This window comes from Hippopotamus amphibius, chromosome 10 (genome assembly GCF_030028045.1).
Source record: "Hippopotamus amphibius kiboko isolate mHipAmp2 chromosome 10, mHipAmp2.hap2, whole genome shotgun sequence".
Taxonomy (NCBI): Eukaryota; Metazoa; Chordata; class Mammalia; order Artiodactyla; family Hippopotamidae; genus Hippopotamus; species Hippopotamus amphibius.
In genome coordinates, this window is record NC_080195.1 from 116,132,342 (window position 1) to 116,153,957 (window position 21,616).

Here is a 21,616-nt window from a genome sequence, read left to right on the forward strand (position 1 = left end):
CCTTCCATTTCAGGAAAGCGCGGCAGTAACAAGCACAGGTTTTCTTCCACCTAACCATCTTCACGACTAAATCTGTCTGAAAGCAGACCACGGTCATCCCCTCATTTTTGCTTCCAACAGAAATTTCTGAACACTTTAAATCAAATATATTTGAACTATATTTAAAATTTACTAAGTTCGTCAATTACAAGACTTCATACTGAATTCTGACATGGACAATAACTGCTAAAACATAAACTCTGATTCTAGAAAAAATACCTATGTTAGGAAATACCCAAATACACACGCATATTAAATAGAGCAAATGCTTCCTTCCCGCTTCCTGAACCAGCTCCGGTTCAGCCACTGCAGAGCCTGGCTGTCCTCCCAGGCTTCCCTCCACATGTGTCCACTCACCTTCACCCACAAAACTGGATCTTTTTTTATTAAAAATACACCCCGGCACTGCTGAGAGGAATTCTCACAGACCTGAGTAAGTGGAGAGACAGTCCATGCGCGTAGACTGAGCACTCGAGGCTGCTAAGCTGTCACCGTTCCTCACACTGATCTAAAGACTCAGCACGATCCCCATCAAACCCCAGCTGGCTTCTTCACAGAAACGGACAAGCTGGTCCCCAAAATCCAATGGAGACGCAAGGGACCCAGAACAGGTAAGACACCTCGAAAAAGGAGAACAAAGCGCTTTTCAATTTCAAACCTTACTATCGAGCTGCAGCGACGGAGAGTGTGTGGTGCTCATGGAGGGTCAGGCACGGGGTCAACGAAACAGGATTCAGAGTCCAAAATAAACCCTCACACTTAGGGTCAATTGATTCCGACAAAGGTCCAAGGCGACTCAATGTAGGAAGGATTTTCTTTCCAACAAATGTTGCAAGACAACTGGACAGCCACATACAAAAGAATGAAGCTCGCTCCTACCTAATGCAAGACCCCAAAATTATCCAAAATGGGCCAAAAACCTAAATTTAAGAGCTATAAATATAAAACTTCTAAAGAAAACACAGGAGAAAATCTTTGTAACCTCCGGCTCTATGACACCAAAGGCATAATCTATACAAGGAAAAACGCTAAACTGCATTTCATCAGAAATAAAAACCTTTGCATTTCAAAACACCCGATTAAGAAAATGAAAAGGAGGGACGTCCCTAGCAGTCCAGTGGTTAAGGCTCTGCACTTCCAATGCAGGGGACACGGGTTTGATCCCTGGTCAAGGAATTAAGATCCCGCATGCTGCACAGCGCAGCCTAAAAATATAAAAAATTAATTAAATTTCAAAAAAAGGACTTCCTAGGTTGCGCAGTGGTTAAGAATCTGCCTGCCAATGCAGGGGACACAGGTTTGAGCCCTGCTCTGGGAAGATTCCACATGCCACAGAGCAACTAAGCCTGTGCACCACTACTATTGAGCCTGTGCTCTAGAGCCCGTGAGCCACAACTATTGAGCCCATGTGCCTCAACTACTGAAGCCCACGTGCCTAGAGCCCGTGCTCCACAACAAGAGAAGCCACGGCAATGAGGAGCCCATGCACCACAATGAAGAGTAGCCCCCACTCGCAGCAACTAGAGAAAGCCCGTGCACAGCAATGAAGACCCAACGCAGCCAATATATAAATAAAATAAATACGTTTATTTAAAAAAAAAAGGAAACGAAAAGGAAAGCTGCAGACTGGGTGAAAATATCTGAAAATCATACATCTGACAAAGGACTTGTATCCAAGATATATAAAGAACTCTTAGGACTAAATAAGAAGACAACCCAATTAAACACTGGATAAAAGTTCTTCGGTTCCTCACTAAAGATACGTGAATGGCTCATAAACCCGTGAAACGATGCTCAGCAGCATCGGCGACCAGACAACGCAGACCAAACCCACGAGGCCGCCTCCCACCCCCCGGGACCGCCGACACCAGACCCCACCGAGAGGCTGCGGAAGTGGGAACTCAACACTGGGGGTGGGGGTGTGAGGGGGTGACTGTCGGGGAGAGGGAAGCCTGTCCACACAGACGCAGGCCCCATGTGCGCGGCTGTACCGCCACAAAGCTGAAGAGGGGAGCAGCCAAACACCCGGCCCCAAGTGAGCGGGTCCGTGGTCCATGCAGTGGACACAGCACAGCAGTGGCGGGAGGAGCTGCTGCCACGGGCTGCACTGGGGAAGCGCGAAGGCACCGCGCCCAGAAAAAGGAGCCAGGCACCCAACGTGCCACGTTGTGTGACTCACTTGCAGCAGAAGTCCAGAAGAGGCACGTCAACAGTCAGAGAGCAGATGCCCACAGCGGAGGGGGAGTGGGGACTGAGTGCACCCGGGCACGGGCACCTGTTTGGAAACGCTCTAAAGGTGAAGTGTGATGACTGCAAAACCCTATATATAAATGTGATTTACTAAAACACCTATTTGTGCACTTAATACAGGTAAACCTCTGCATGTAAATTCTACCTCAATAAAGCTCCTGAGTGTCCCGGCCACATCAGGGTCTCTCGGCCTCGGCACCGCTGCCACCTCAGGTGTCCGCGGTGCTCAGCGCTCTCCCACCCGGGGCCGGCAGAGAACTCCCCCTGCCACCCGGTGTGACTATAGACCCACAGGGTCTCCAGACAATGCCCAACGTCCCGCGGGGCAAGGCCGCAGCCGGTGACAACACTGGTCTAGACCCGCCGCCCAGCGTCTGCCTGACCCGTGGCGGTGTGGCCGGCACCCTGCTGACTGGATGCCCATCGCTTATGCCGGACGATGACGTTTCCACTGTTTTTATGACCACAGTGACTGCTGTCAAACACTTCCTCACGTAGAGGTCTTCCTGACACTCCTGATGAAGACATTCCCAGCGTGGGAACTGCTGGGTGAGAGAACACACAGTACGAACTATAGACAGTTAGAACTATCGTAACGTCTCGGGTTTATCCGAGCAGGCACAACCGCGACAGGAGCCAGGCTTCTGTAAAGGAGAAAGCCTGATGTAGAGGGTGGCACCGTGACCGTGGCCTTGGCACCCAGCATGGGCCAAGCACAGCCTAGGAGGAGCCGCAGCTGGGGACTCCTCGCCGCCGCAGGTGTGAACCAGCTGGGACCCAAGCGCACCAGCGCAGACACAGGGATGGGGTCAGCCAAGGGCCCTGAACCGTCTGGGAAGGAAAGGGCCTTCTCATCTCCCCACAGCCTCAGGGCCCTGACGTGGAGACGGGACAGTAGCTCGGCTGTGGGCCAGGCAGGGAGATCACCACGCGGCTGCTTTAAGAGGCCTGGGGCAGGACAGAAACGGGGCGGACAGGCTCCAAGGGCTTCACACCTTTCGCAGCCACAGTAAGTCACCGCCCCGCACGGCAAGGCTCCTCCTGTCCTGCAGAAGCACGTGTCCACCCTCCACAGCTGCCACACCGCAGTGAAGGGCCAACGAGGACAGAGACCCCGGAGCTGGAATAGGTGGACGTGAAGCTACTTGTCAACAAAGGTGTTGAACCTCTGTTTTGATCCAAGTAAATGAAGGTCAGAGAGGCAGAGTGACTGCCCAAGACCATAAAGCCAGGCCAGGCACACACAGCTCAGGGGCCCGCAGCCCTCAGTGTGACTGACTGGAAGCCCCAGCCTTTTCCCTCTGGTCACAGGCCCAAAATGCCAGCCCAGCTCAGCCGGAGTCACTGGAGTTCCGGTCTCCTGTCACCCAGAGAACAGGCTGTGGCAATTTCATCACTGTCCTCCCCATCCTAGTCTCAAACTTGTTCTTTCAAAGAAGAACAAGTAGAGATTGGGGGTCACCCAGGACATGCCTGTATCCCCAGACGAGGGTCCTAACACAAGAGGTACTCAGTATGTGCTGCTTGAAATCTGAAAAGATGTTTTCCTCCCTGCACAGTTGAGGCCCAGCACTGCAAAACCCAACAGCACCAGACTCCCAGAAACGGAGGCAAGCGTGGTTTTTAGAAGCACTAGGGTATGGAAGAAACTCTGGAAACAATCAAAGAAAAAAAGAGAGAAGAGAAAGCCTATCACTAAGGAGTGAAGCTCAGCCAGCTGTCTGCCAAAGCAGCAGAGGGAGGCGAATCCCTAGGAGGACAGTTAATTCCTTAATAGATGTTTTACGTACATGTGTAAACGGCCTCTTGTTTGTGAAAGGACCGGGAACAGGGCCAAACCCCACAAACTCACCAGATCCTGAAGCAGGGGAATTCCACACTAAGGCAAAAGCCTTCTTCAAACATAAAAGTGCTCTACCTAAAAATAGTTCTAATTACTTTTTTTAAGATAAGTTTTCAAAATATTGATTTAATTTTATATTATTTATCTATAATTAGTAATATTTACCCTAACAGATTCTTAACAATAAACCCTTTAAAAAACCATAATGGAAGCTCAAGCGCCCCTGGAAGGGCTTCTCAACAGTCTCCTGTGGGTGTGCACCAGCCGTCCCTTCCAAAGACGGGAGAACCATCAGGGGCCAGCAGACCTCTGCACTCGCAAAGGCCTTCCCATCACCTGTGCGCCCAGCCAGGCCGGCCTCCCTGGGGTGTGCCTACGCACCTGCATTAACACACAAAGAATGCGTGGGATCGAACACATGAAAAGAACAGGCCACAAATCAAGTTCATATGCTATGATCTCCTGTTTCCCTGAAGATAAAAAGCTACAGCAGACCGGAGAGCGCACAATGCCCAGGAGACCCACCCCCCCCAATCTGTAAGTGCCTCGGGGGTGAAAGACACAACACCGTACTGGATGGATACAGATTGTGAAGTCATCCTCAGGCCAGAAACTGTTTCCTAAACACAGGAAGAAAAAAAAGGTATCCCAGGCCCAAGCAATTAGGGTATAATGAACGATCAGGAAATGTTAGGTGTGATGTACTTTCTCTGGATAGTGTTTATTAATGATTTTTAAAACAATATGTTTACCAAAGAAACTCATTTTCACACCCATTTTCATGTACTAATCTAAGCTCCACAGACAACATTTAGCAGCAATTTGCTTCTCAGACTGAACATGATACCAGCCCGGGGCAAACGCAGCCGGTCTAACGATGCCAACGCTACATCCTCAAACCGAGCTCACACCCGCTCCAGCAAACCTCACACATCTACCTTCCAGGCCCACCCCACCGGAGCCCACCTCAACCCAACAAAATCCCACCTGGGTCTCATTTCATGCATACTAACCAGACTACTGAAACTGATGATAAATTTCAACTGCCTAAATGCTACCTCACCACATTTTGTTAAAAGTACAGTCTAAAACTGGCCAAGAATCACATATCTAAGGTAAAAAGAAGAAAAGGGCCTGGGGCAAAGGGCCAAAGAACACTCTGGAATCAGGGGTCCAGCTGGCTCTTTCCAAGCAACATCACTGTAAATGAGACATGAAATCAGTCAGGCTCTCTCTAGAATGAGGTCAGGAAGTAAGGCACACCTCTAAGTCAGGACCAAGGGAAGACTAGACAAGGTGCGCAGGAAAGGAGCAGGGGCACAGGAGCTGAAGGAGGGGGGCGGGGGAGAGGAATGAATCCAGGCGCACAGGTGGGCAGGGCCCAGGCTGCACCAACAAGCTGCACCGACACCCTGAGGACCCGCCCCGCCGTCAGAGCCCCAGGCTCACAGTGACGCCTGGAAGCCAGAGCCCATTCTGCTTGAGGCAAACCCAACATCCAAACTTCATTATTTTGAAACTCTACAAATATAAATACTTACAACGAAACCTTTTACTGGTTCTAACGAAATAGTTTCATTTCTTTCGGATGAGTGTTTGTGCTGTTTTCTGCTTTCAGATCAGCAGACAGAAAAGCTCAATGAAAGAGATGCACTTGGCCTTTTTTTTTTTCCATTGATGCTTCTGAGCAGTCACAGTGCTGAATGTGATTCACAGCTCTAGTTTCCAATACAGGCTTAACACCAAACAATACATGTGATTAACTTACATGATCAATGCCTCCCATTCAAAAAAATTCTCTTCATTCATGGGGCCTGCAAGAAAAGAAGAAAGGCCACAATTTTAACTTTGAAGGAAACTCTGGCAATTAGGAGTAAATGACAAAGAGACGAACTTCACTACCTTACCTGCCACGATTCCTTCTGGAGGATTCAGCGTTAATTCTATAAGATTAAAAAGTAAAACCATTACGAAAAAGAATGAATATTGTTGCATTTTAACAAAAAACTTTAAAATGTATTTAAGGCTATAAATTACATGGTATACATGTTAGCAGATGAAAATTCTGCTTGTCCCAAGCGAAGGCCTGCTCCAGTTACATTTCTGACCAAGGCTACGTGAAAAGTTCCTTATACCAGCAAAAAGTAGAATTTTAGAACTGTCAACACTTTCACTTTACAATGAAGAAACAAGCAAAACATGTTTTTTTAACTCTCTTTCCAAAATACTCCTGCTGGTTATTTTGATTCAAGCTCATAAATCAAACATGGTATATTATTTCCCAAATGAATGGGATTTCCTGTTATTTTGAGAGTGGGCACACATCTTCCTCAATGCGACAAAGCAGACAGATGAGCCTGCACCGAGGTTTCAAGAGCCTAGTACTATCACGTCCATCAGCACCGTGCAGGCTGGCTGTTGGCCCCCAATACGACGCTACAAAGTCCGGGAGCCCCCACAGATGTGAGGTCCCACGGAACATCAGGCTGAGAGCAGAAATGGGGAGAAACCAGTCGGCAGCAGCGTTCCTTGGCAATTTAAGGCCAGGAGCTGTTCTAAGGCTTTGCCACCTGGCCTGCTCGCTTTGTACGGATGTATGGGCGGCTCTAGAGAGAAGCCACACCTGTAGACAAATCTGGCAAGGAGGACAGCGGGAGACGGGGGAGGACCCGGGGGAGGACCCGAAGGAGGAGGTGGGCAAGAAGGGCAGCCACAGGAGCAAGGGCTCAGGCGGCAGGGGCACTGTCTGGGCTGAGGGCCGTGCTGGGGACGTGACTACAACAGTGAGAAACATACAAACAGAAGGTCGACAAAACCAAGAGCTCGTTCTTTGAAGAGACATAAAACTAACAATTCTCTGCCAAATAAATATAAAGCCTAACGGCTGGAAAAGAAGAAATAAAACTGTCATTGTTCACCGATGCTACACGTATCTACATGAAGTTCAAAGGAATCAAAAGATAAATTATGAGAAAAAATGAGTTTGCGAAAGTTGCTGAATACAAAGTCGATGTGTATAACTGAACTGTCCATCAGCAAGTTAGGAAAGTCTAAAAAGATACCAATCAGAATGGGAAACATGTAGCAATCAGCTTTTCAAAGATGGGCAGTCTGTAACAGAACAGAAAACAGTATTAACAAAAAATTTTAAGAGACCTTAATAAGTGGAGGTTATACCACTTCAGAGACTAAAAGTCAACACTGTAAAGTGACCAACCCTCCTCAAATTCAATCTATGGAACCAGCACAACCTCAGCCAAAATCCCACCAGGCTTTTTGTTTGAATTTGACATGATAAACATACATGAAGACGTAAACCACCGAGAGAGCCAAGACACACTGTAAAAAGAATAAACCGAAAACCATCCATGGGCTAGCAAGACGTACAGCAAAGCTGCAGTAAGTAAGGCAGTATGATCCTGGCGCAAGCTCAGCAGACAGGGGAACAGAAGCGAGTGCACCCAGCACAGGCCATGCAGAGAGAGGCCCTCAATCTGCTAGAAGGGAGCCCCACAAGAACAGAGGCGAAAGGGCAACCTTCCCACAAATGATGCTAACCTTTAAGACCAAAGAAAAAATCCTTTTCCCTATCTCGCACCACATACAAAAATCAAAGTATATAAGAAAAAGGGGAGAAGGGGCACGAGAAATAATAGAAAATCTATACGTTGTCCCCTGCCCCCAGTTCCCAGCAGAGCTCCTAAGTCCCTATAAATTCCCAAGTAACAAGAGCACCGGGAGCATCTCTTGTCCTAATGCGGTGCCTCTGGACGGCTCCCAGTCGTGACCGGCCACGATCAGCAGGTTTCAGCCCCCACCCCCTTCTCCAGACTGAGAGGGGCTGGAGACAGAGCCGCCACACACTCCCACCAGCACAAGGTGCAGGGAGCCTCTGAGTTGGTGAGCACGTGGAGGGGCTGGGAAGGTGCCCACCCAGAGGGCAGGAAGCTAACCCCCTCCCCACACCTGCCCTCCGCCCCGCCTCCGCCCCCCCCCCCCCCCCCAAATCTGGCTGTTCCCAAGTTCCTCCCTCTCACAATGTACTGGAAATCACGTAAGTAAAATGCTTCTCTGCATTCTGTGAGCTGCTCTGGCAAGTTAATCAAACCTGAGGAGGGGGATCACGGAAACCTCCAATTTCTAGCCAATCAGTCAGAAGCACAGGTGATACCCTGGATTTGCAATGGGCCGGGAGGGGGCAGTCTCATGGGACTGGGCCCTTAACTTGTGGGATCTGAGACGCTAACTCCAGGTAGGTAGTGTCAGAACTGAGTGAAATCGCAGGACACCCAGGTGCGGTCACATCGGTTGTCAGAAGTGCTGTGAGTGTGGCGGTCGTGGGACCGTGAAGGAGACATGCAGGACAAGGGAGGTTTCCCAAACAGGGCATGAGAACGGACAGAGGACACGGAGGTGAATCTGCACATGAAAAGATGCTCAACAAAGGAACTCAGAAGGGAAAGGAAATTAAGCCACTAAGAGACATGGCTGCACACCCTACCAGTGAAAATACCTTCACTTACAACAGAAGAGTGAGAATGTAAAAGACTGATAACACCCAGCGTGGGTGAGGTCAACAGCTAGTCTGTCCCGCGTCACCAGTGGGAATGCAAAATGCTCTGGCTGCCCTCAGCAGACAGTTTAAACACATACTCACCCTGAGACCCCGCAACGCTACTGCTGACTATCTACCCAAGAGAAATTTAAACTTGATTTCCTGACTGTTTCGTGCACACGCAGGAGCCCTGTCTGAGTGGTCCGTGAGCCCCTTCACAGCACCTAGCAGAGTGCCCGGCGTGAAGCAGGTGTTCAGGAAATGCTTGACTGACTACGCTGTTTACAGAAAAGTGTTACCCCGTGCTTCCGTCTGCTCCCCTCGGTGCTGTAAATCTGTAATATTTTCTTAATTCTTGATTCTCAGGGATTAAAGACTGTGGACAACAGCAAAGTACTTCCTTCCCCTCCCCCAAAAGAAATGTATATTATTCATATCAACACAAAGGTATATGCATGTGTTCCGTTAGGAAAAATGACACACATAACAGTTTTATCACCAAAATAATAAAGCATTAGGGACCCTGAGCGCTCCTGCATCCCCCCTGGGAGCTGAGTCCCGGTGCGCCAGGCCAGTGTTCGACACCTGCTGACAAGGCAGACCCCGCCACACGGCTCCCACAGCGGAGCCCGCGAGCACGGAGTCCGAAGGGATCCTGCAGCCTTGGTGCCAGCCGCCTGGCTGCAGCCGGACGTCACACACAGTGTGTGCTGAGCTCTGCAGGCAGCTGAGGACGGGGAGAGTCAGGACGCAGCTGCGCGTCGGACTTGAACCACAGGGAGGACACGTGCCGCTGAGCTGGAAAACCCCACCACGAGAAACAGGTTTCAGAGGGAAGAAACTAGTCTAGTTCTGAAAACATCAAGTTGAAGATGTTTTAAAGTCATCTAAGTGCAGGAAGGAGGAAACTGGACCTGAGACTAGAGCCCTAAACAGCAGCCAGGCTGGACACATAAATCAGGGGTCCTGAACGTAGGGTGGCAGCTAAAAACAGGAATAGAGTACAAATAAGTAAAACTGAAAACTTACGTCCCCAAGGGCTTGTACGTGAATGTTCCCAGCAGCTCTACTCCTAACAGCCCCACGCTGGCAACAACCCAAATGTCCGCCCACGGGTAAATGAACGAGGTGGGACCCACCCACACCAGGGACACTACTCTGCAACCGACAGGAGCAAACCACCGGGTGATAAAACGGCGGACTCTCAAAGCACCAGTCTGGGTGGAAGAACCAACACAAAGGCTACACACTGCATCCATTTATACGAAATTCTAGAAGCAAAGCTATAGTAATAGAAAGCAAATCCAGCATTGCCAGAGGCCAGGGTCAGTCACAAGCGAACTTTTCAGGGCAATGGAAACAGTCTGTTCACAGCTGGGTTGATGGCTATACAACAGCATACACGTGTCAAAGCTCAAAGAATCGTATACTTGAAACTGGCACATTTTATAATGTGTAAATTTTATCTCGGTGAAAGCTGACCCCCCCCCAAAATTAATGTTGTTTTATGAAATATAAAACAGCAAGTCTCGGGCTTCCCTGGTGGCACAGTGGTTAAGAATCCACCTAACAATGCAGGGGACACAGGTTCGATCCCACATGCCGCGGAGCAACTAAGCCCGTGCACCACAACTACCCAGCCTGCGCTCTAGAGCCCGCAAGCCACAACTATTGAGCCCATGTGCCACAACTACTGAAGCCTGTGCACTTAGAGCCTGTGCTTCGCAACAAGAGAAGCCACTGCACTGAGAAGCCCGTGCGCCACAACAAACAGCAGCCCCTGCTCTCCGCAACTAGAGAACGCCCGTTTGCAGCAACAGACCCAACACAGCCTAAATAAATAAATTTAAAAAAATAAATAAAACGGTAAGTCTCCTAGAGGATAATGCAGGAGAATCTCTTCATGCTCTCAGTGTAAAGACTTCTTAAACAGGACTAACTATAAAGTTAATAATCAAAAAGCACAAACCATAAAGGAAAAGACTGATAAAATTAAGAATACTAAAATTAAGAACTTCTGGGAATTCCCTAGCAGTTGCAGGAGAGGGAGGGGAGGCACTGGTTCCATCCCTGGTGGTGGAACTAAGATCTCATGAACCAAATGGTGCAGCCAAAAAACAAACAAAAACTTCTGACATCGAAAGATATTTTTGTTTTTAATATTCAAAAAACACCTTTAAGAGAATGCAAAGGTTAGCCTCAGAGAGGAAGACATTTGCCACAGATATAACCAACAAAGAGCTACTATCTGAACTTCTAAAGAGTGCCTTACAAATCAACACAAATACATAAACAACCCAAAAGAAGATCAAGCACAAGCCTTGAACAGGCACTTCACACAAACACATACACACACACATAACATCTAAGTGGCCAACAAATGTAAGACAAGGTGTTCAACCTCCCTAATTAAAGGGAACTGCAAACTAAGCCCGCAAGCACAGCGCTACGCAGACCAGAATCACCCAGCGATCACAGCCGCGAGGGCTGACCATAAGAAGTGTCCGCACAGAGAAGGAGCCACAGAAGTACAACGCTGGAAGGAGTGTGAACTGCTACAACCACTTTGAAAATGAGGTTGCTCTCACCTCCTATGACCCAAAAATTCCTCTCCGGAGTGTAAACTCACAGGTGCGTGTGCACATGTGCACCAAAAGACATGTGAACTTTTTTTTTTGTACTGTTCATGTTACGACTTAGAAGACTAGCTCATCATCTAGGTAGCAACCAGCATGCTTCTGTGCAGAGCAACTCATAACAAATTATAACAATCACCCGATGTATCAACTTCTGGAAAAATACGGGGAAATGGCAGGTGAAATGTCACTGGATGTAATTACAGAGTTTCATATCGTAACATGTGGCACTCTCCCAAAAGGGACAGAGAACGGACTCTGACCAAGGACAGTAGCTTAAGCAAGAGTAAGGAGAATTCACCAGTACCACTGCCGAAGAGCCTCGATGAACCTAATCTCGTAAGACAAAGGACAATCTAGGTACTTTTCTACTGTCATGAAAATATTGTCCAGACTGGTGGTTTAGGAGTTTGTCATGTGTCTCTAACTTCCTATATAACATTATAGTTACAATTCTAATCACACAATCATTCAATTCCAGGTGGAACTTCATTTTCTTTACGCTTGCTTCGTGGTGAAATTTGAAGCTCTGAGGAGCCAGACAAGCCACAGGGCAATGGCTTGAGCACCCACACTTGGCCAACACCACCAGAAGCCACCAACCGCTAATCACATATCAACCAACAAATATCAATTACACTTCTTCTCTGCAAAGCACTGTTCCAGGCAGCAGGGATGTCGTGGTGAATGAGACAGACGAGTCCTGCCTCCAGTGAGCTTCGGTTCTAGTGGAGGCAGGCAGGCAGTGACCACGCAGACATATGAACGCATCAGCGCCTCAGGTCTGATGAGCGCAATGGAGAACACAACGTGGTGAGAGCAAGACGTGGCCGGGGGTCAGGGAAGGCCCGCTGTGCCCCTGCAGGTGGGCCCCTTTTTTCAATCGAGGTACAACTGACATGGAGCGCTGTATTAGTTTCAGGTGTACAACAGAGCCATTCCACAGCTGCAGGTGCTGTGAAATGACCAGCACAGTAAGCCTGATTAACATCCACCACCACAGTCACACATTTTTTTTCTCATGATGAAAACTTTGAAGACCTACTCTCTTAGCAACTGTCAAACATACAACACAGCATTATTAACTGCAGTCCCATGCTGTGCATGGCATCCCCAGGACTTACCACCTATACGAAAAAGCCCCACAACAGATTGGGACAGAAGAACAGAAGTGCTCAAGAGAGGCAGAGGACAGAATGTCGGTGGGAAAGGGAGCAGGCACCGGGCACCTGGAGCCTCGAGGAGGCGCTTTCACCACAGAGCTGGCCTCATTCCTCACCTGCGGAGCTCCCCGGGAACTCCCCTCCCCGACACCCACCCTTTAGGGTGGGAACCGCGGCCTCCAGCAGCATGCCAACCTGCATTCTTGGTCAACAGCGGCATCTACCGGTCAGCAAAGAATTACAGCAACTGAGTTCTCCAGGTGGAGGGAATGCTTGTGGACTACAGTTCCCTTGTTGTTTTTTTGTTTTTAAAACACACACACACAACCATACAGTTCCATGTTTAATGGTAAAAACAACTTAAAAAAGAGAAACAAAATCTTAACAATATTAGAGAAATTTGCAATGACCATTCTTTGCCATGGGTTCCTTGAGAATGTTAATTGGTTAATAAAAACACTGCTTTAAGTAGTGGCTTAAAAATAGACACCACACGAAATAAAATATAAATATAAACTTTGACCAGCAGTCCTATTTCTTGGAATCTATCCCCCAGACACACTGGTAAAAATAAGAAAAGACACATGTGTAAAGTTATTCATTTCAGGACTTTTAGTAATAGCAAAAAAAAAAAAACAAAACTGGAAACAACCCAAATGTCTACCAATAGGGGACTGAAAAATTATGAGACATCTACTGATGGGACACTGCAGCTGTAAAAAGGAATAATGAACACCTCCGTGTCCTAGTGCAGGATGAACTCCAAGACATAGTAAATGACAAAAAGTGGAGAAAAGTGTGTAACTAGCATCTTTAAAAAAAGAAGTAATTAAATGAGGTCATTGGGGTGGGCCCTAATCGAATCCAACAGGTGTCCTTATAAGAAGGAGATTAGGGCACAGACATGCACAGAGGGAGGAACACATGAGGACACAGGGAGGAGATGGCTGTCTACACACCCAGGAGAGAGGCTTCAGGAGGGACCAGCCCTGCTGCAACTGGACTTCAGACTGTAAGGAAATACCCCTGTGGTTTAAGCTCCTTGGCCTGTGGTACTTTGTTACAGCAGCCAGAGCAAACTAATACAGTGCTCAAACAATTGGACGGCCATTTGCAAATCATCTGCAAACACACCTCGACCTTTATCTCATACCACACACAAAGCTTTATATGACATGGATCACAGATCAAAACATAAGAAATCATAGGAGAAAACCTTAGTGATCTTATGCTAGGCAATGATTTTTCAAACATACACAGAAAGCAAGAAATGTTTTAAAAGGCAATAAATCAACGTCACCGAAAATTTTAAAACCCTTGCTCTTTTAAAGGCAATGTTATGAAAACTACAAGGCAAGCCACAGGAGCTGTCGTTCAAGGGACAGAGCGTTTCCACCCAGCCTAGTGAAGGAGCTGCGGAGTCACATGCACACAGCTCATAGCGCTCCCTGCACGCCGCGAAGCAGCATGCGTTTCCTACCAGTTTTTTAAAGAGGCAAGCCACGGTCTAAGTGAAAACGTTTACAAAATATCCAACAAAAGACCTGTATCAGCACTGTATAAAGAATCCTTACAACTTAACAAGGAAACGAACTCCACTAAAAACTGAGCAAAAGACTCAAGACATTATCAAAAAAGGTATATGGATGGCATATACAAACATGAACAGGACTTCCCTGGTGGCCCAGTGGCTAAGACTCTGTGCTCCCAACACAGGGGGCCTGGGTTCAACTGACCCCTGGTCAGGGAACTAGAGCCCACATGCCGCAACTAATAGTTCACATGCTGCAACTAAAGATCCTGCATGCCACAACAAAGACCCGGTGCAGCCAAATAAATAAACAAAACAGGAACTAAAACCACAAAGAGATACCACTACACACCCAACAGAACGACTAAAAACTTTAACACGGACCATACCAAGTGTCAGTAAGGCAGTGGAACTCTAGATACACTGCTGGTGGGGATGTAAAATGGTACAACCACTGGGAAAACAGTTTGGCTGTTTCTTTAAAAATTAAACACATACCTCACGTGTGACCCAGGAATTTACTCAAAAGAAACGAAAGTATCTGTCCACAGAAAGACAGGTAGCCAAACTCTCACGGCAAGTATATCTGTAACAGCCAAGAACTGGAAAGAATCCAAAGGTCCACCAAGAGGCGAATGCAGCGACAAGCCGTGGTCCTGAAGGGACCCGAGCAGCAGCCTGGGGGAGTCACATCACGATGATGCTGAGGGCAGGCCTCTGACACAGAAAGGGCAAGACAACTACACGAGTGACCCAAGGCAGCTCAGCCACTGCCCGGGCCCTGAGGCCGCAGAGGGAGAAGGAAGGCCAAGCCAGACTACACAGAGGCAGCGCAGGCGGGGAGGCGGCGGCCACTCAGCACCCTGCCTGTGGCGATGGCTTCACAGGTGTGTGCACATACGTGCAAACCCATCAGATGGTCACGTCGACAGCTCAGCTTACTGTATGTCAATTACGCTTCGATAAACCTGTTTTTAAAAGGGTGGCTAGAAGAAAAAGACACCACAAAGGTTGAAAACACAAAGCACAAACACATACAAATCCTTGTAACACATAACCAGCAAAGGAGCAGGACTATACAAAGGGCTGGGGAGTTTACACAGCACTCCTACATGCCAGTAAGAAAGAGAAGCCACACTACAGAAATCTGGTACAAGACATGAACGGACATTTCACAAAGGGAAATACGAAAGGAGGCTCCTTCATTCGTTAGTCATGATGTACAAATTAAAACCACGAGGAACCATGTCACATCCACCGGGTGGGAGGAAACAGACCCCGCACAACACTGAGGTGTCCGGGAACACCCAAAGCCACACGCGCGGAACATGCACACGGGGAAGCACCACCCGCCAAGCCGAGCTGTGAGCCGCCGGGGCCGCGTCACTCCCGGGGCAACACCGTGCACAGGCACCAGGAATGTCCACAGCAGCCTGTGTGTATGACAATCAAAGGCTGGAATAACCTACGTGCCCAGCAGCGACATAAAGGACAAGTTGTGGCTTATTCATAAATGAAACACTGCTCAGCAGGGAAATGGACACAGCTTTTATGCGTCAACATAAATGACTCTCAGAAACAGTGCTGAGCAAAGATTCAATCTGCAGAATGCACACTGTGCAATCCCATTTCCACCAAGTATAAAAAGGGGCAAAAGTAAACAGTGTTGTGTAGGAGGATATTCAGTGACAGAGCTACTATAAACAAAAAGAAGGGAATTCCCTGGTGGTCCAGTGGTTAGGACTCCGTGCTTTCACTGCTCAGGGCCCGGGGAACTAAGATTCTGCAAAAATAAATATTAAAATAAAAAAGGAAAAGAACAAGTCACAAAATTCGGTGGTGGTAACTCCTGGTGGGGCGGGAAGGAGCACGAACCAGACTGCTCAGTTCCTGCTAACGTTCTACTTCTTAAGCTGGTAACACAGGTGCAGACGTTCATTTTACTATTTCATCCAAACGTACACCTTTTACATCCTTTACACATAAAACATACTTCACAATGAAAGATGCTTTAAAAAGCTACAAGGGGTGAATGACAGGGAAGGATGACGGTAACGGGAAGGACAGGCTGAGTCTGGTGGTTCAGAGAAGGTGGCTCTGGGGAGCAGGGCAAGGAAGGCTGACACCCCGAGAGGAGTGCGTCGCCACCGCCGCCACTGGGGCTGCAGAGACACGCGGGGTGGAGGGGCCCGTGAGGTCAGAGGCAGAAGGCCCAGAGCACGCAGAGCCTGAGAGGTCACTGCAAGGGCTTCTGGACAGAGCAACCCGATCTGACTCTGCTGTGCTGAGAACAGAGCCAAGCGGGGCAAGGGAGAAGCAGACCACTGTCAGAACTGGGCTGCAGTTACCGGGCCAGAGGTGAGTGGCTTGGGCCAGCACTGGACTCCGGATGAATGAATAAAGTCTGACAGTAGGTCAGCAGGTTCCACATGGACACACAAGAAAGTGCAACCTCAAAGAGGAATCTAAGGTTCTGAGCCCAAACAGCTGGAAGAATGAGGCTGCCACCACCTGAGAGAGGGAAGGCGGGGGCAACAACGGTGCAGGAGGACAGGGGCTCAGCTCCACACAGGTTAGCTGGGGGCTCCTACTAGATACTGTACTGGGTTGACCCATATCCCCCGGAATCTGTGAAAGTAACCTCATTTGGAAATGGGGGCTGTGCAGATGTAACCAAGTTGAACTGAGGTCACGCTGGACTAGGATGGCCCTAAATCAAGGACAGGTGTCTCTACAAGTGGGAAGACGGCCATGGGTTGTTCCGCTGCCACCAGCCAAGGAACATGTGGGCTGCCGGCAATACCCGGAAGTCGGCAGAGGCAAGGAAGGACCCTTCCTAGAGGCTTCAGAGGGAACGAGGCCCGGTTGACACCTTGATTTGGGACTTCTGGCCTCCACAACTGTAACAGAATAGATCTCTGCTGTGGATGCCCCCAGCTGTGCTACTGTGTCACGGCAACCCTGGCGACTAATACCTAAGTCCATCCTGATACTCCTAGAAAAGGCTACATGATACAGGAAGATAAAACATCAAGAAAAGATATCAGCTTAAGACGTCTTGGTTCCTTTCCTGTCTCTCCTTTTTTTCTGGTTGTTAGAACCTGGGCAAATCATTTTCTCTGTTATTCAATTTCCTACAAAATTTGTAAAATTAGGGGCCTGAACAGAATCACATCCAAGGTCCTACTGCCTCTGAGTCTCTGCAGTTCTGTGACTATTTCTAATACAAGACAGGAGACCTGAACCCCATGCAAACCTACCTAAACCCATTCCTCACAGAAGTTGTTTCTGTAAAGCCCACGTTTCCAGCGGATGTGCCACCTTGAAATGTGGTAGGAGGACAAACCAGACGCTAACACACAAAAGACAAGAACCACTAAGTGGAATTTTATCATGTTCCTAAGATACAGCAACAACAACAAAGCCCTCCCTGTAGCACGCTGTGGTCATTTCCTATGGCTGACATGACTGTGACCACAAACTCAGCGGCTGAAGACAACACCCACTGATGCCCGTAAGGTTTCCTGGGCACTGCACAGGCCAGCTGGTTCTCTGCTAAGGGCCTCACAAAGCTGCCACCTGACGTTCATTCAGAGGGCTGGTGGAATCCCGCTCCCTGCGGCTTTGGGACTGAGGCTCCAGGGTCCTCACCGCTGTCAGCCGGGGTCATTTGCAGGTTCTAGAGGCCACCGTGCTCCTCGGCTCCTGGCCCAGCCACATCAGAGGACTCCTTCTCCTGCCCTGGGTCTCCTGATCTACCCCCTCCTGCCTCCTCTTCTGTTTGGGGGCCTCGTGTGACGTGGGTTCCACCCCGAAAATCCAAGACACTCTCCCCATCTTAATTAACGTCAGCTGATTAGTTACCTGTAAACGACATCTCCAAATCCCTTCACATGGTGCCCCGGTAATTGTCTGACTGAGTAACCTGGGTATGGGAGTCTTAGGGAGGCACCTGTAGAGCTCTGTCTGTGACACACACCCCAAAATGTCGTATGTTTACACATAAAAACACACGATACACTTATCTGATAGCACTCTGGAAATCCACTGCTAATTATGTTTTATTACTACAAACTGACAATACGGTTTAAATACTGGATGGGACTTTTGTAAGTACAGTACAGGGGAAAATATTAGGAAATACAAGCTCAACAATGCAAAGACTGGACTGAAGCAGCCACCTAAATTCCCCAGGCAAGGGTTTAATAGAGCTCTTTTCTATAGAAATGAGAAAACGATACCTGCTGGCAGTCCAGAAACAGGGCCAAACAGACTAAAACAGATGCAGCAACACACACCAGGACGGCAGGAAATGGCACGGGTTCCCAGACATCTGACCCCCAGCCAGGCTTCCCGAGAGAAGACAGGGGCAACGGTCCCCCATCTCCAACCCTCTGTTCAGGGGGAACCATCTCTCCCCACTCTGCCCCCCAAAGTCTCTCCTAAATATACGTTCTTACTTTAGAGATCACTAGACGGTGAGCGTCCCGAGCGCAGGGCCGCCAACACGGTTTACGAAGCGAAGATGCATGGGTGTTCACCACTAGCTTTACGACAGTCACTGTTTCAGTTCACGTTCAAGTTTCCCCTGAACGTGTCCTCAGCGCAGTGACAACAGTCGCCGCTCGCGCCCGGGACAGCCAGCTGCCGGGCGCCCGGCTAGGCACGGCCCGCACAGGGGGGAAGGGCAGCGCGCCGGGGCCGAGGGCGGCAACCAGCAGGCAGAGGCGGGTCCCGACCCCGAGCAGGCCCCTCCCAGCCTGTGCCCGGCACCCACCCGGCGTCCACCCCCGGCTTCTCCCAGCGACTCCTCGGGGGGCCTCCGCTGTGAACGGGAGGACACGGCGCCCGCCTCCCCTGCTCTCCCCCGCGGGCGGGGGCGGCCCCGAGGAGGCCTGTGAGCACCGCCGGGCGGAACGGCGGGCGGCCCTGTGCATCCCGCCCCCCCCCCACACACACACAGAAAACCCAAACCTGCCCTTTCACCTCCGCCTGTCACCGGCCCCCCGCCCAGGACGCCGCCCGGAACTTCCCAGCGGCCGGTGAGGGGCGTCCGCCAGGCCGGCTCAGGGCGCCCTCCGGGTCCCGGCGGGGCCGCAGCCCCGGGTCCCCGGGCCAGCGCCGCGCCGGCTTCTCCCCGCCCGGGCCCGCGCGCAGAGTCCACGCCCCGCACCCGGACGGCGGGCGGGGGCGCGGGGCGCCGGACTCACGTTTGTACTCGGCCATCAGCCTCTTGAGCGCCGTCCCCGCCATCGTCCGGGAAACAGCTGCGCCGTCGGCCTCGCCTCCCAGCGCTCTCCCCTCCCGCCCGACGCCGGGGCCGCTTCCGGGTCGCCGCGGGGGCACAGAAGCCCTTCCGGGGCGCGGGGCGCGAGCGCGGTGGAGGGGGCACGCAGTGGGCGGGGCGAGGGGCGCGCGGTGGGCGGGGCGGGGCGGGGCGGGCAGGGCGGTGGGCGGGGGCCTGGTCGCGGGGCGGGGCGGGGCGGCCCTGGTCTCAGGCCCGCAGCCTCTCGCTGGGGTCCGCGCCGCTCCCGGGGTGCAGGTTCCCGCGGGGAACTTTGCAGAAGATCCCGGCGCAGCGGACGCCCGCGGAGTGTGAGTGAACCGCCTGCGCCATCCTCGCGGCCTCGCGGCGGTGCTGGAGGGCCGTGGACAGAGGACGGAGCCGGCGGGGAGGGCGGACGAGAGAGCGGGTGGGCAGGGCTGGCCCCTCGCCGGCCGGTGGGGCAGATGTCGCTCCCACCGTTTGCTGGAGGCACGCGTGGGCCGTGTCGGGGCTCCTCGCTGTCCCCCTGCAGTTCAGGCCCGACCGCACTGAAAGCGAGGACGTGCGCTCCGAAGACCCTGATGCCCCGGCGGCTACCCTCACGCGGCGTTAGGCGCCCGTGGCGGTCCTGTGCCGCATCGGGGCGGTCCTGGACTCGGCGTGGCCAAGGGAGGCGCTCGGGGAGACGGCGCGGGCAGAGCAGCGGCCAGACCGTCCCCCCACCCCCCGGGGGTGCACGGGCGCCCCTCCTCGCCGCCAGCCTGCTGACCGGCAGGACCCGGGGACGGCGGGTCCAGTCTGCCCCACGGCCCCCCGGGCAGCCCCCCGGGCCACCGCCTCCGGAGGCCGGCGAGGGGCTGCCATCGGACCCCGGCCCACCCCCACGCTCCGGCCTCGCCCTGGCGTCACGCGTATCCGGAAAAGTAGGCCAGCGAGTCCTTTTCTCATCCTATTCCTGGCGGTCCTGCTCCTGAGTGGCCCGCTGATCGAGCTGTTGATCTACGTGCGCTTCTTAAAACCGCATTCTCACTTCAGGGCAAGTCAGCACTTTCAGTACCTGCGGCACTGCCGTGCAAGCACACATGCATCTTTCAAAAAACTGTTTTTGTCCTCACCGCACTTATCCAACGTACTCTTCTACAGAACTTACGGCGTAACGTCCTGTCTAGTTTTCTAGCTAATATGCAGAAACATGTCCCATGAGGGCAGGCTTCTGTTTCATGCGCTCCTGGATGTAGCCTCTGTATCTGGACGTGGCCAGCAGTATCTGTCAAGTCAAATAAAATTAAACAGTGCAAATAAACCTCACAGTGGTGCATATTTTGCAGTAGAGGTGTCACAAAAATTCAGTCTGACTCTATCTTTTCAAATGACCATGGTGATGTACAGAAACAACACAGTACTTTTAGACAGTTCCAAAGAGTAATGGACTTGCACGAGTACTCATGAGGTTTCCTTATCCTGGTCAAGTAGCTGCCCTCTCTGATCAAACCACACTCATCCCCCAAGCCAGGCAGGGGTCAGAGGTGTTCCCATGGCAACGAAAGGGCAACTGCACCTTGGCACCTAAAGGAAGGGCAGGGGATGAGAAGCACTGCCATCAGCATTATGACGCCCAGATAACAGCACCTGTCATGTGCGGGACGTTTCCCTGACCGCGTCCATGGCTGTGTCACTGCTGGCTTCTGACGTCCTTTTCCTGTTGTAGAGCAGCCTGTGTGTTCACAGTTTGTACCAGGATTGGCTTCAAGTGACAAAAGCCCAAAATATGAGATGCTCACCATCACGGGAGTCTCTCACCTCACTGTGCCTGGTGGGACGGCCTCACCTTCAGGGAACCAGGCCCCCCCACACGTCCTCTCTATCTGAGATTCAAGTGTAACTGGGGACCTGTATTTTATTCACTCAATCTGGCAACTCTCAGTTCAGTGGGTCCTGCTGTCCCAAGGGTTCTGAGTAGGAGATGTGTGATATCAATACTTAGAGGCTTTTGCCCACTGGACAGGCCAGCAAATTCAGAATACACCAGTTTCTCTGGGGACTGAAGTTCTGAGGTACAAAAGCTGTGTCTCCTGGTAGAGCCAGTATTCACACGTGCTTCCCCACCTGTGCTGTGCGGCACAGCCAGGCTGGCACCGCCTGCATGCCGGGGACTGCAGGGTCCTGGGACGTGGGACTTTCAGTACTGAAACCAGGAAAGTGCCAGCCGGGACCCAGGGCACCGATAACAGGGTCAACAGGGCCTGTCTCCTACTGAAGCATCGGTTTAACCCAAAGACTCTGGGAGTTGGGTTTAGATGACAATATTTTAAAAATATTGATATCAACAGATC

General features: G+C 50.9%; 1 protein-coding gene across 4 annotated transcripts in view; it reads right to left on the minus strand.

Moving 5' to 3' along the window:
• UBE2G2 (ubiquitin conjugating enzyme E2 G2) overlaps positions 1 to 19,358 on the minus strand; it is a 36,097-nt gene extending 16,739 nt beyond the window's left edge. For all 4 annotated transcript variants that reach the window (XM_057697033.1, XM_057697030.1, XM_057697032.1 and 1 more), the window contains exons 1-3: positions 19,228 to 19,358; positions 6,040 to 6,075; positions 5,901 to 5,946 (exon numbers count right to left, since the gene is read on the minus strand). In XM_057697033.1, the coding sequence (XP_057553016.1) occupies positions 5,901 to 5,946; positions 6,040 to 6,075; positions 19,228 to 19,270 (125 nt within the window). In that variant the 5' untranslated portion in view covers positions 19,271 to 19,358. The remainder of the gene's footprint in view (positions 1 to 5,900; positions 5,947 to 6,039; positions 6,076 to 19,227) is intronic.
• Positions 19,359 to 21,616: the final 2,258 nt, after the last annotated feature.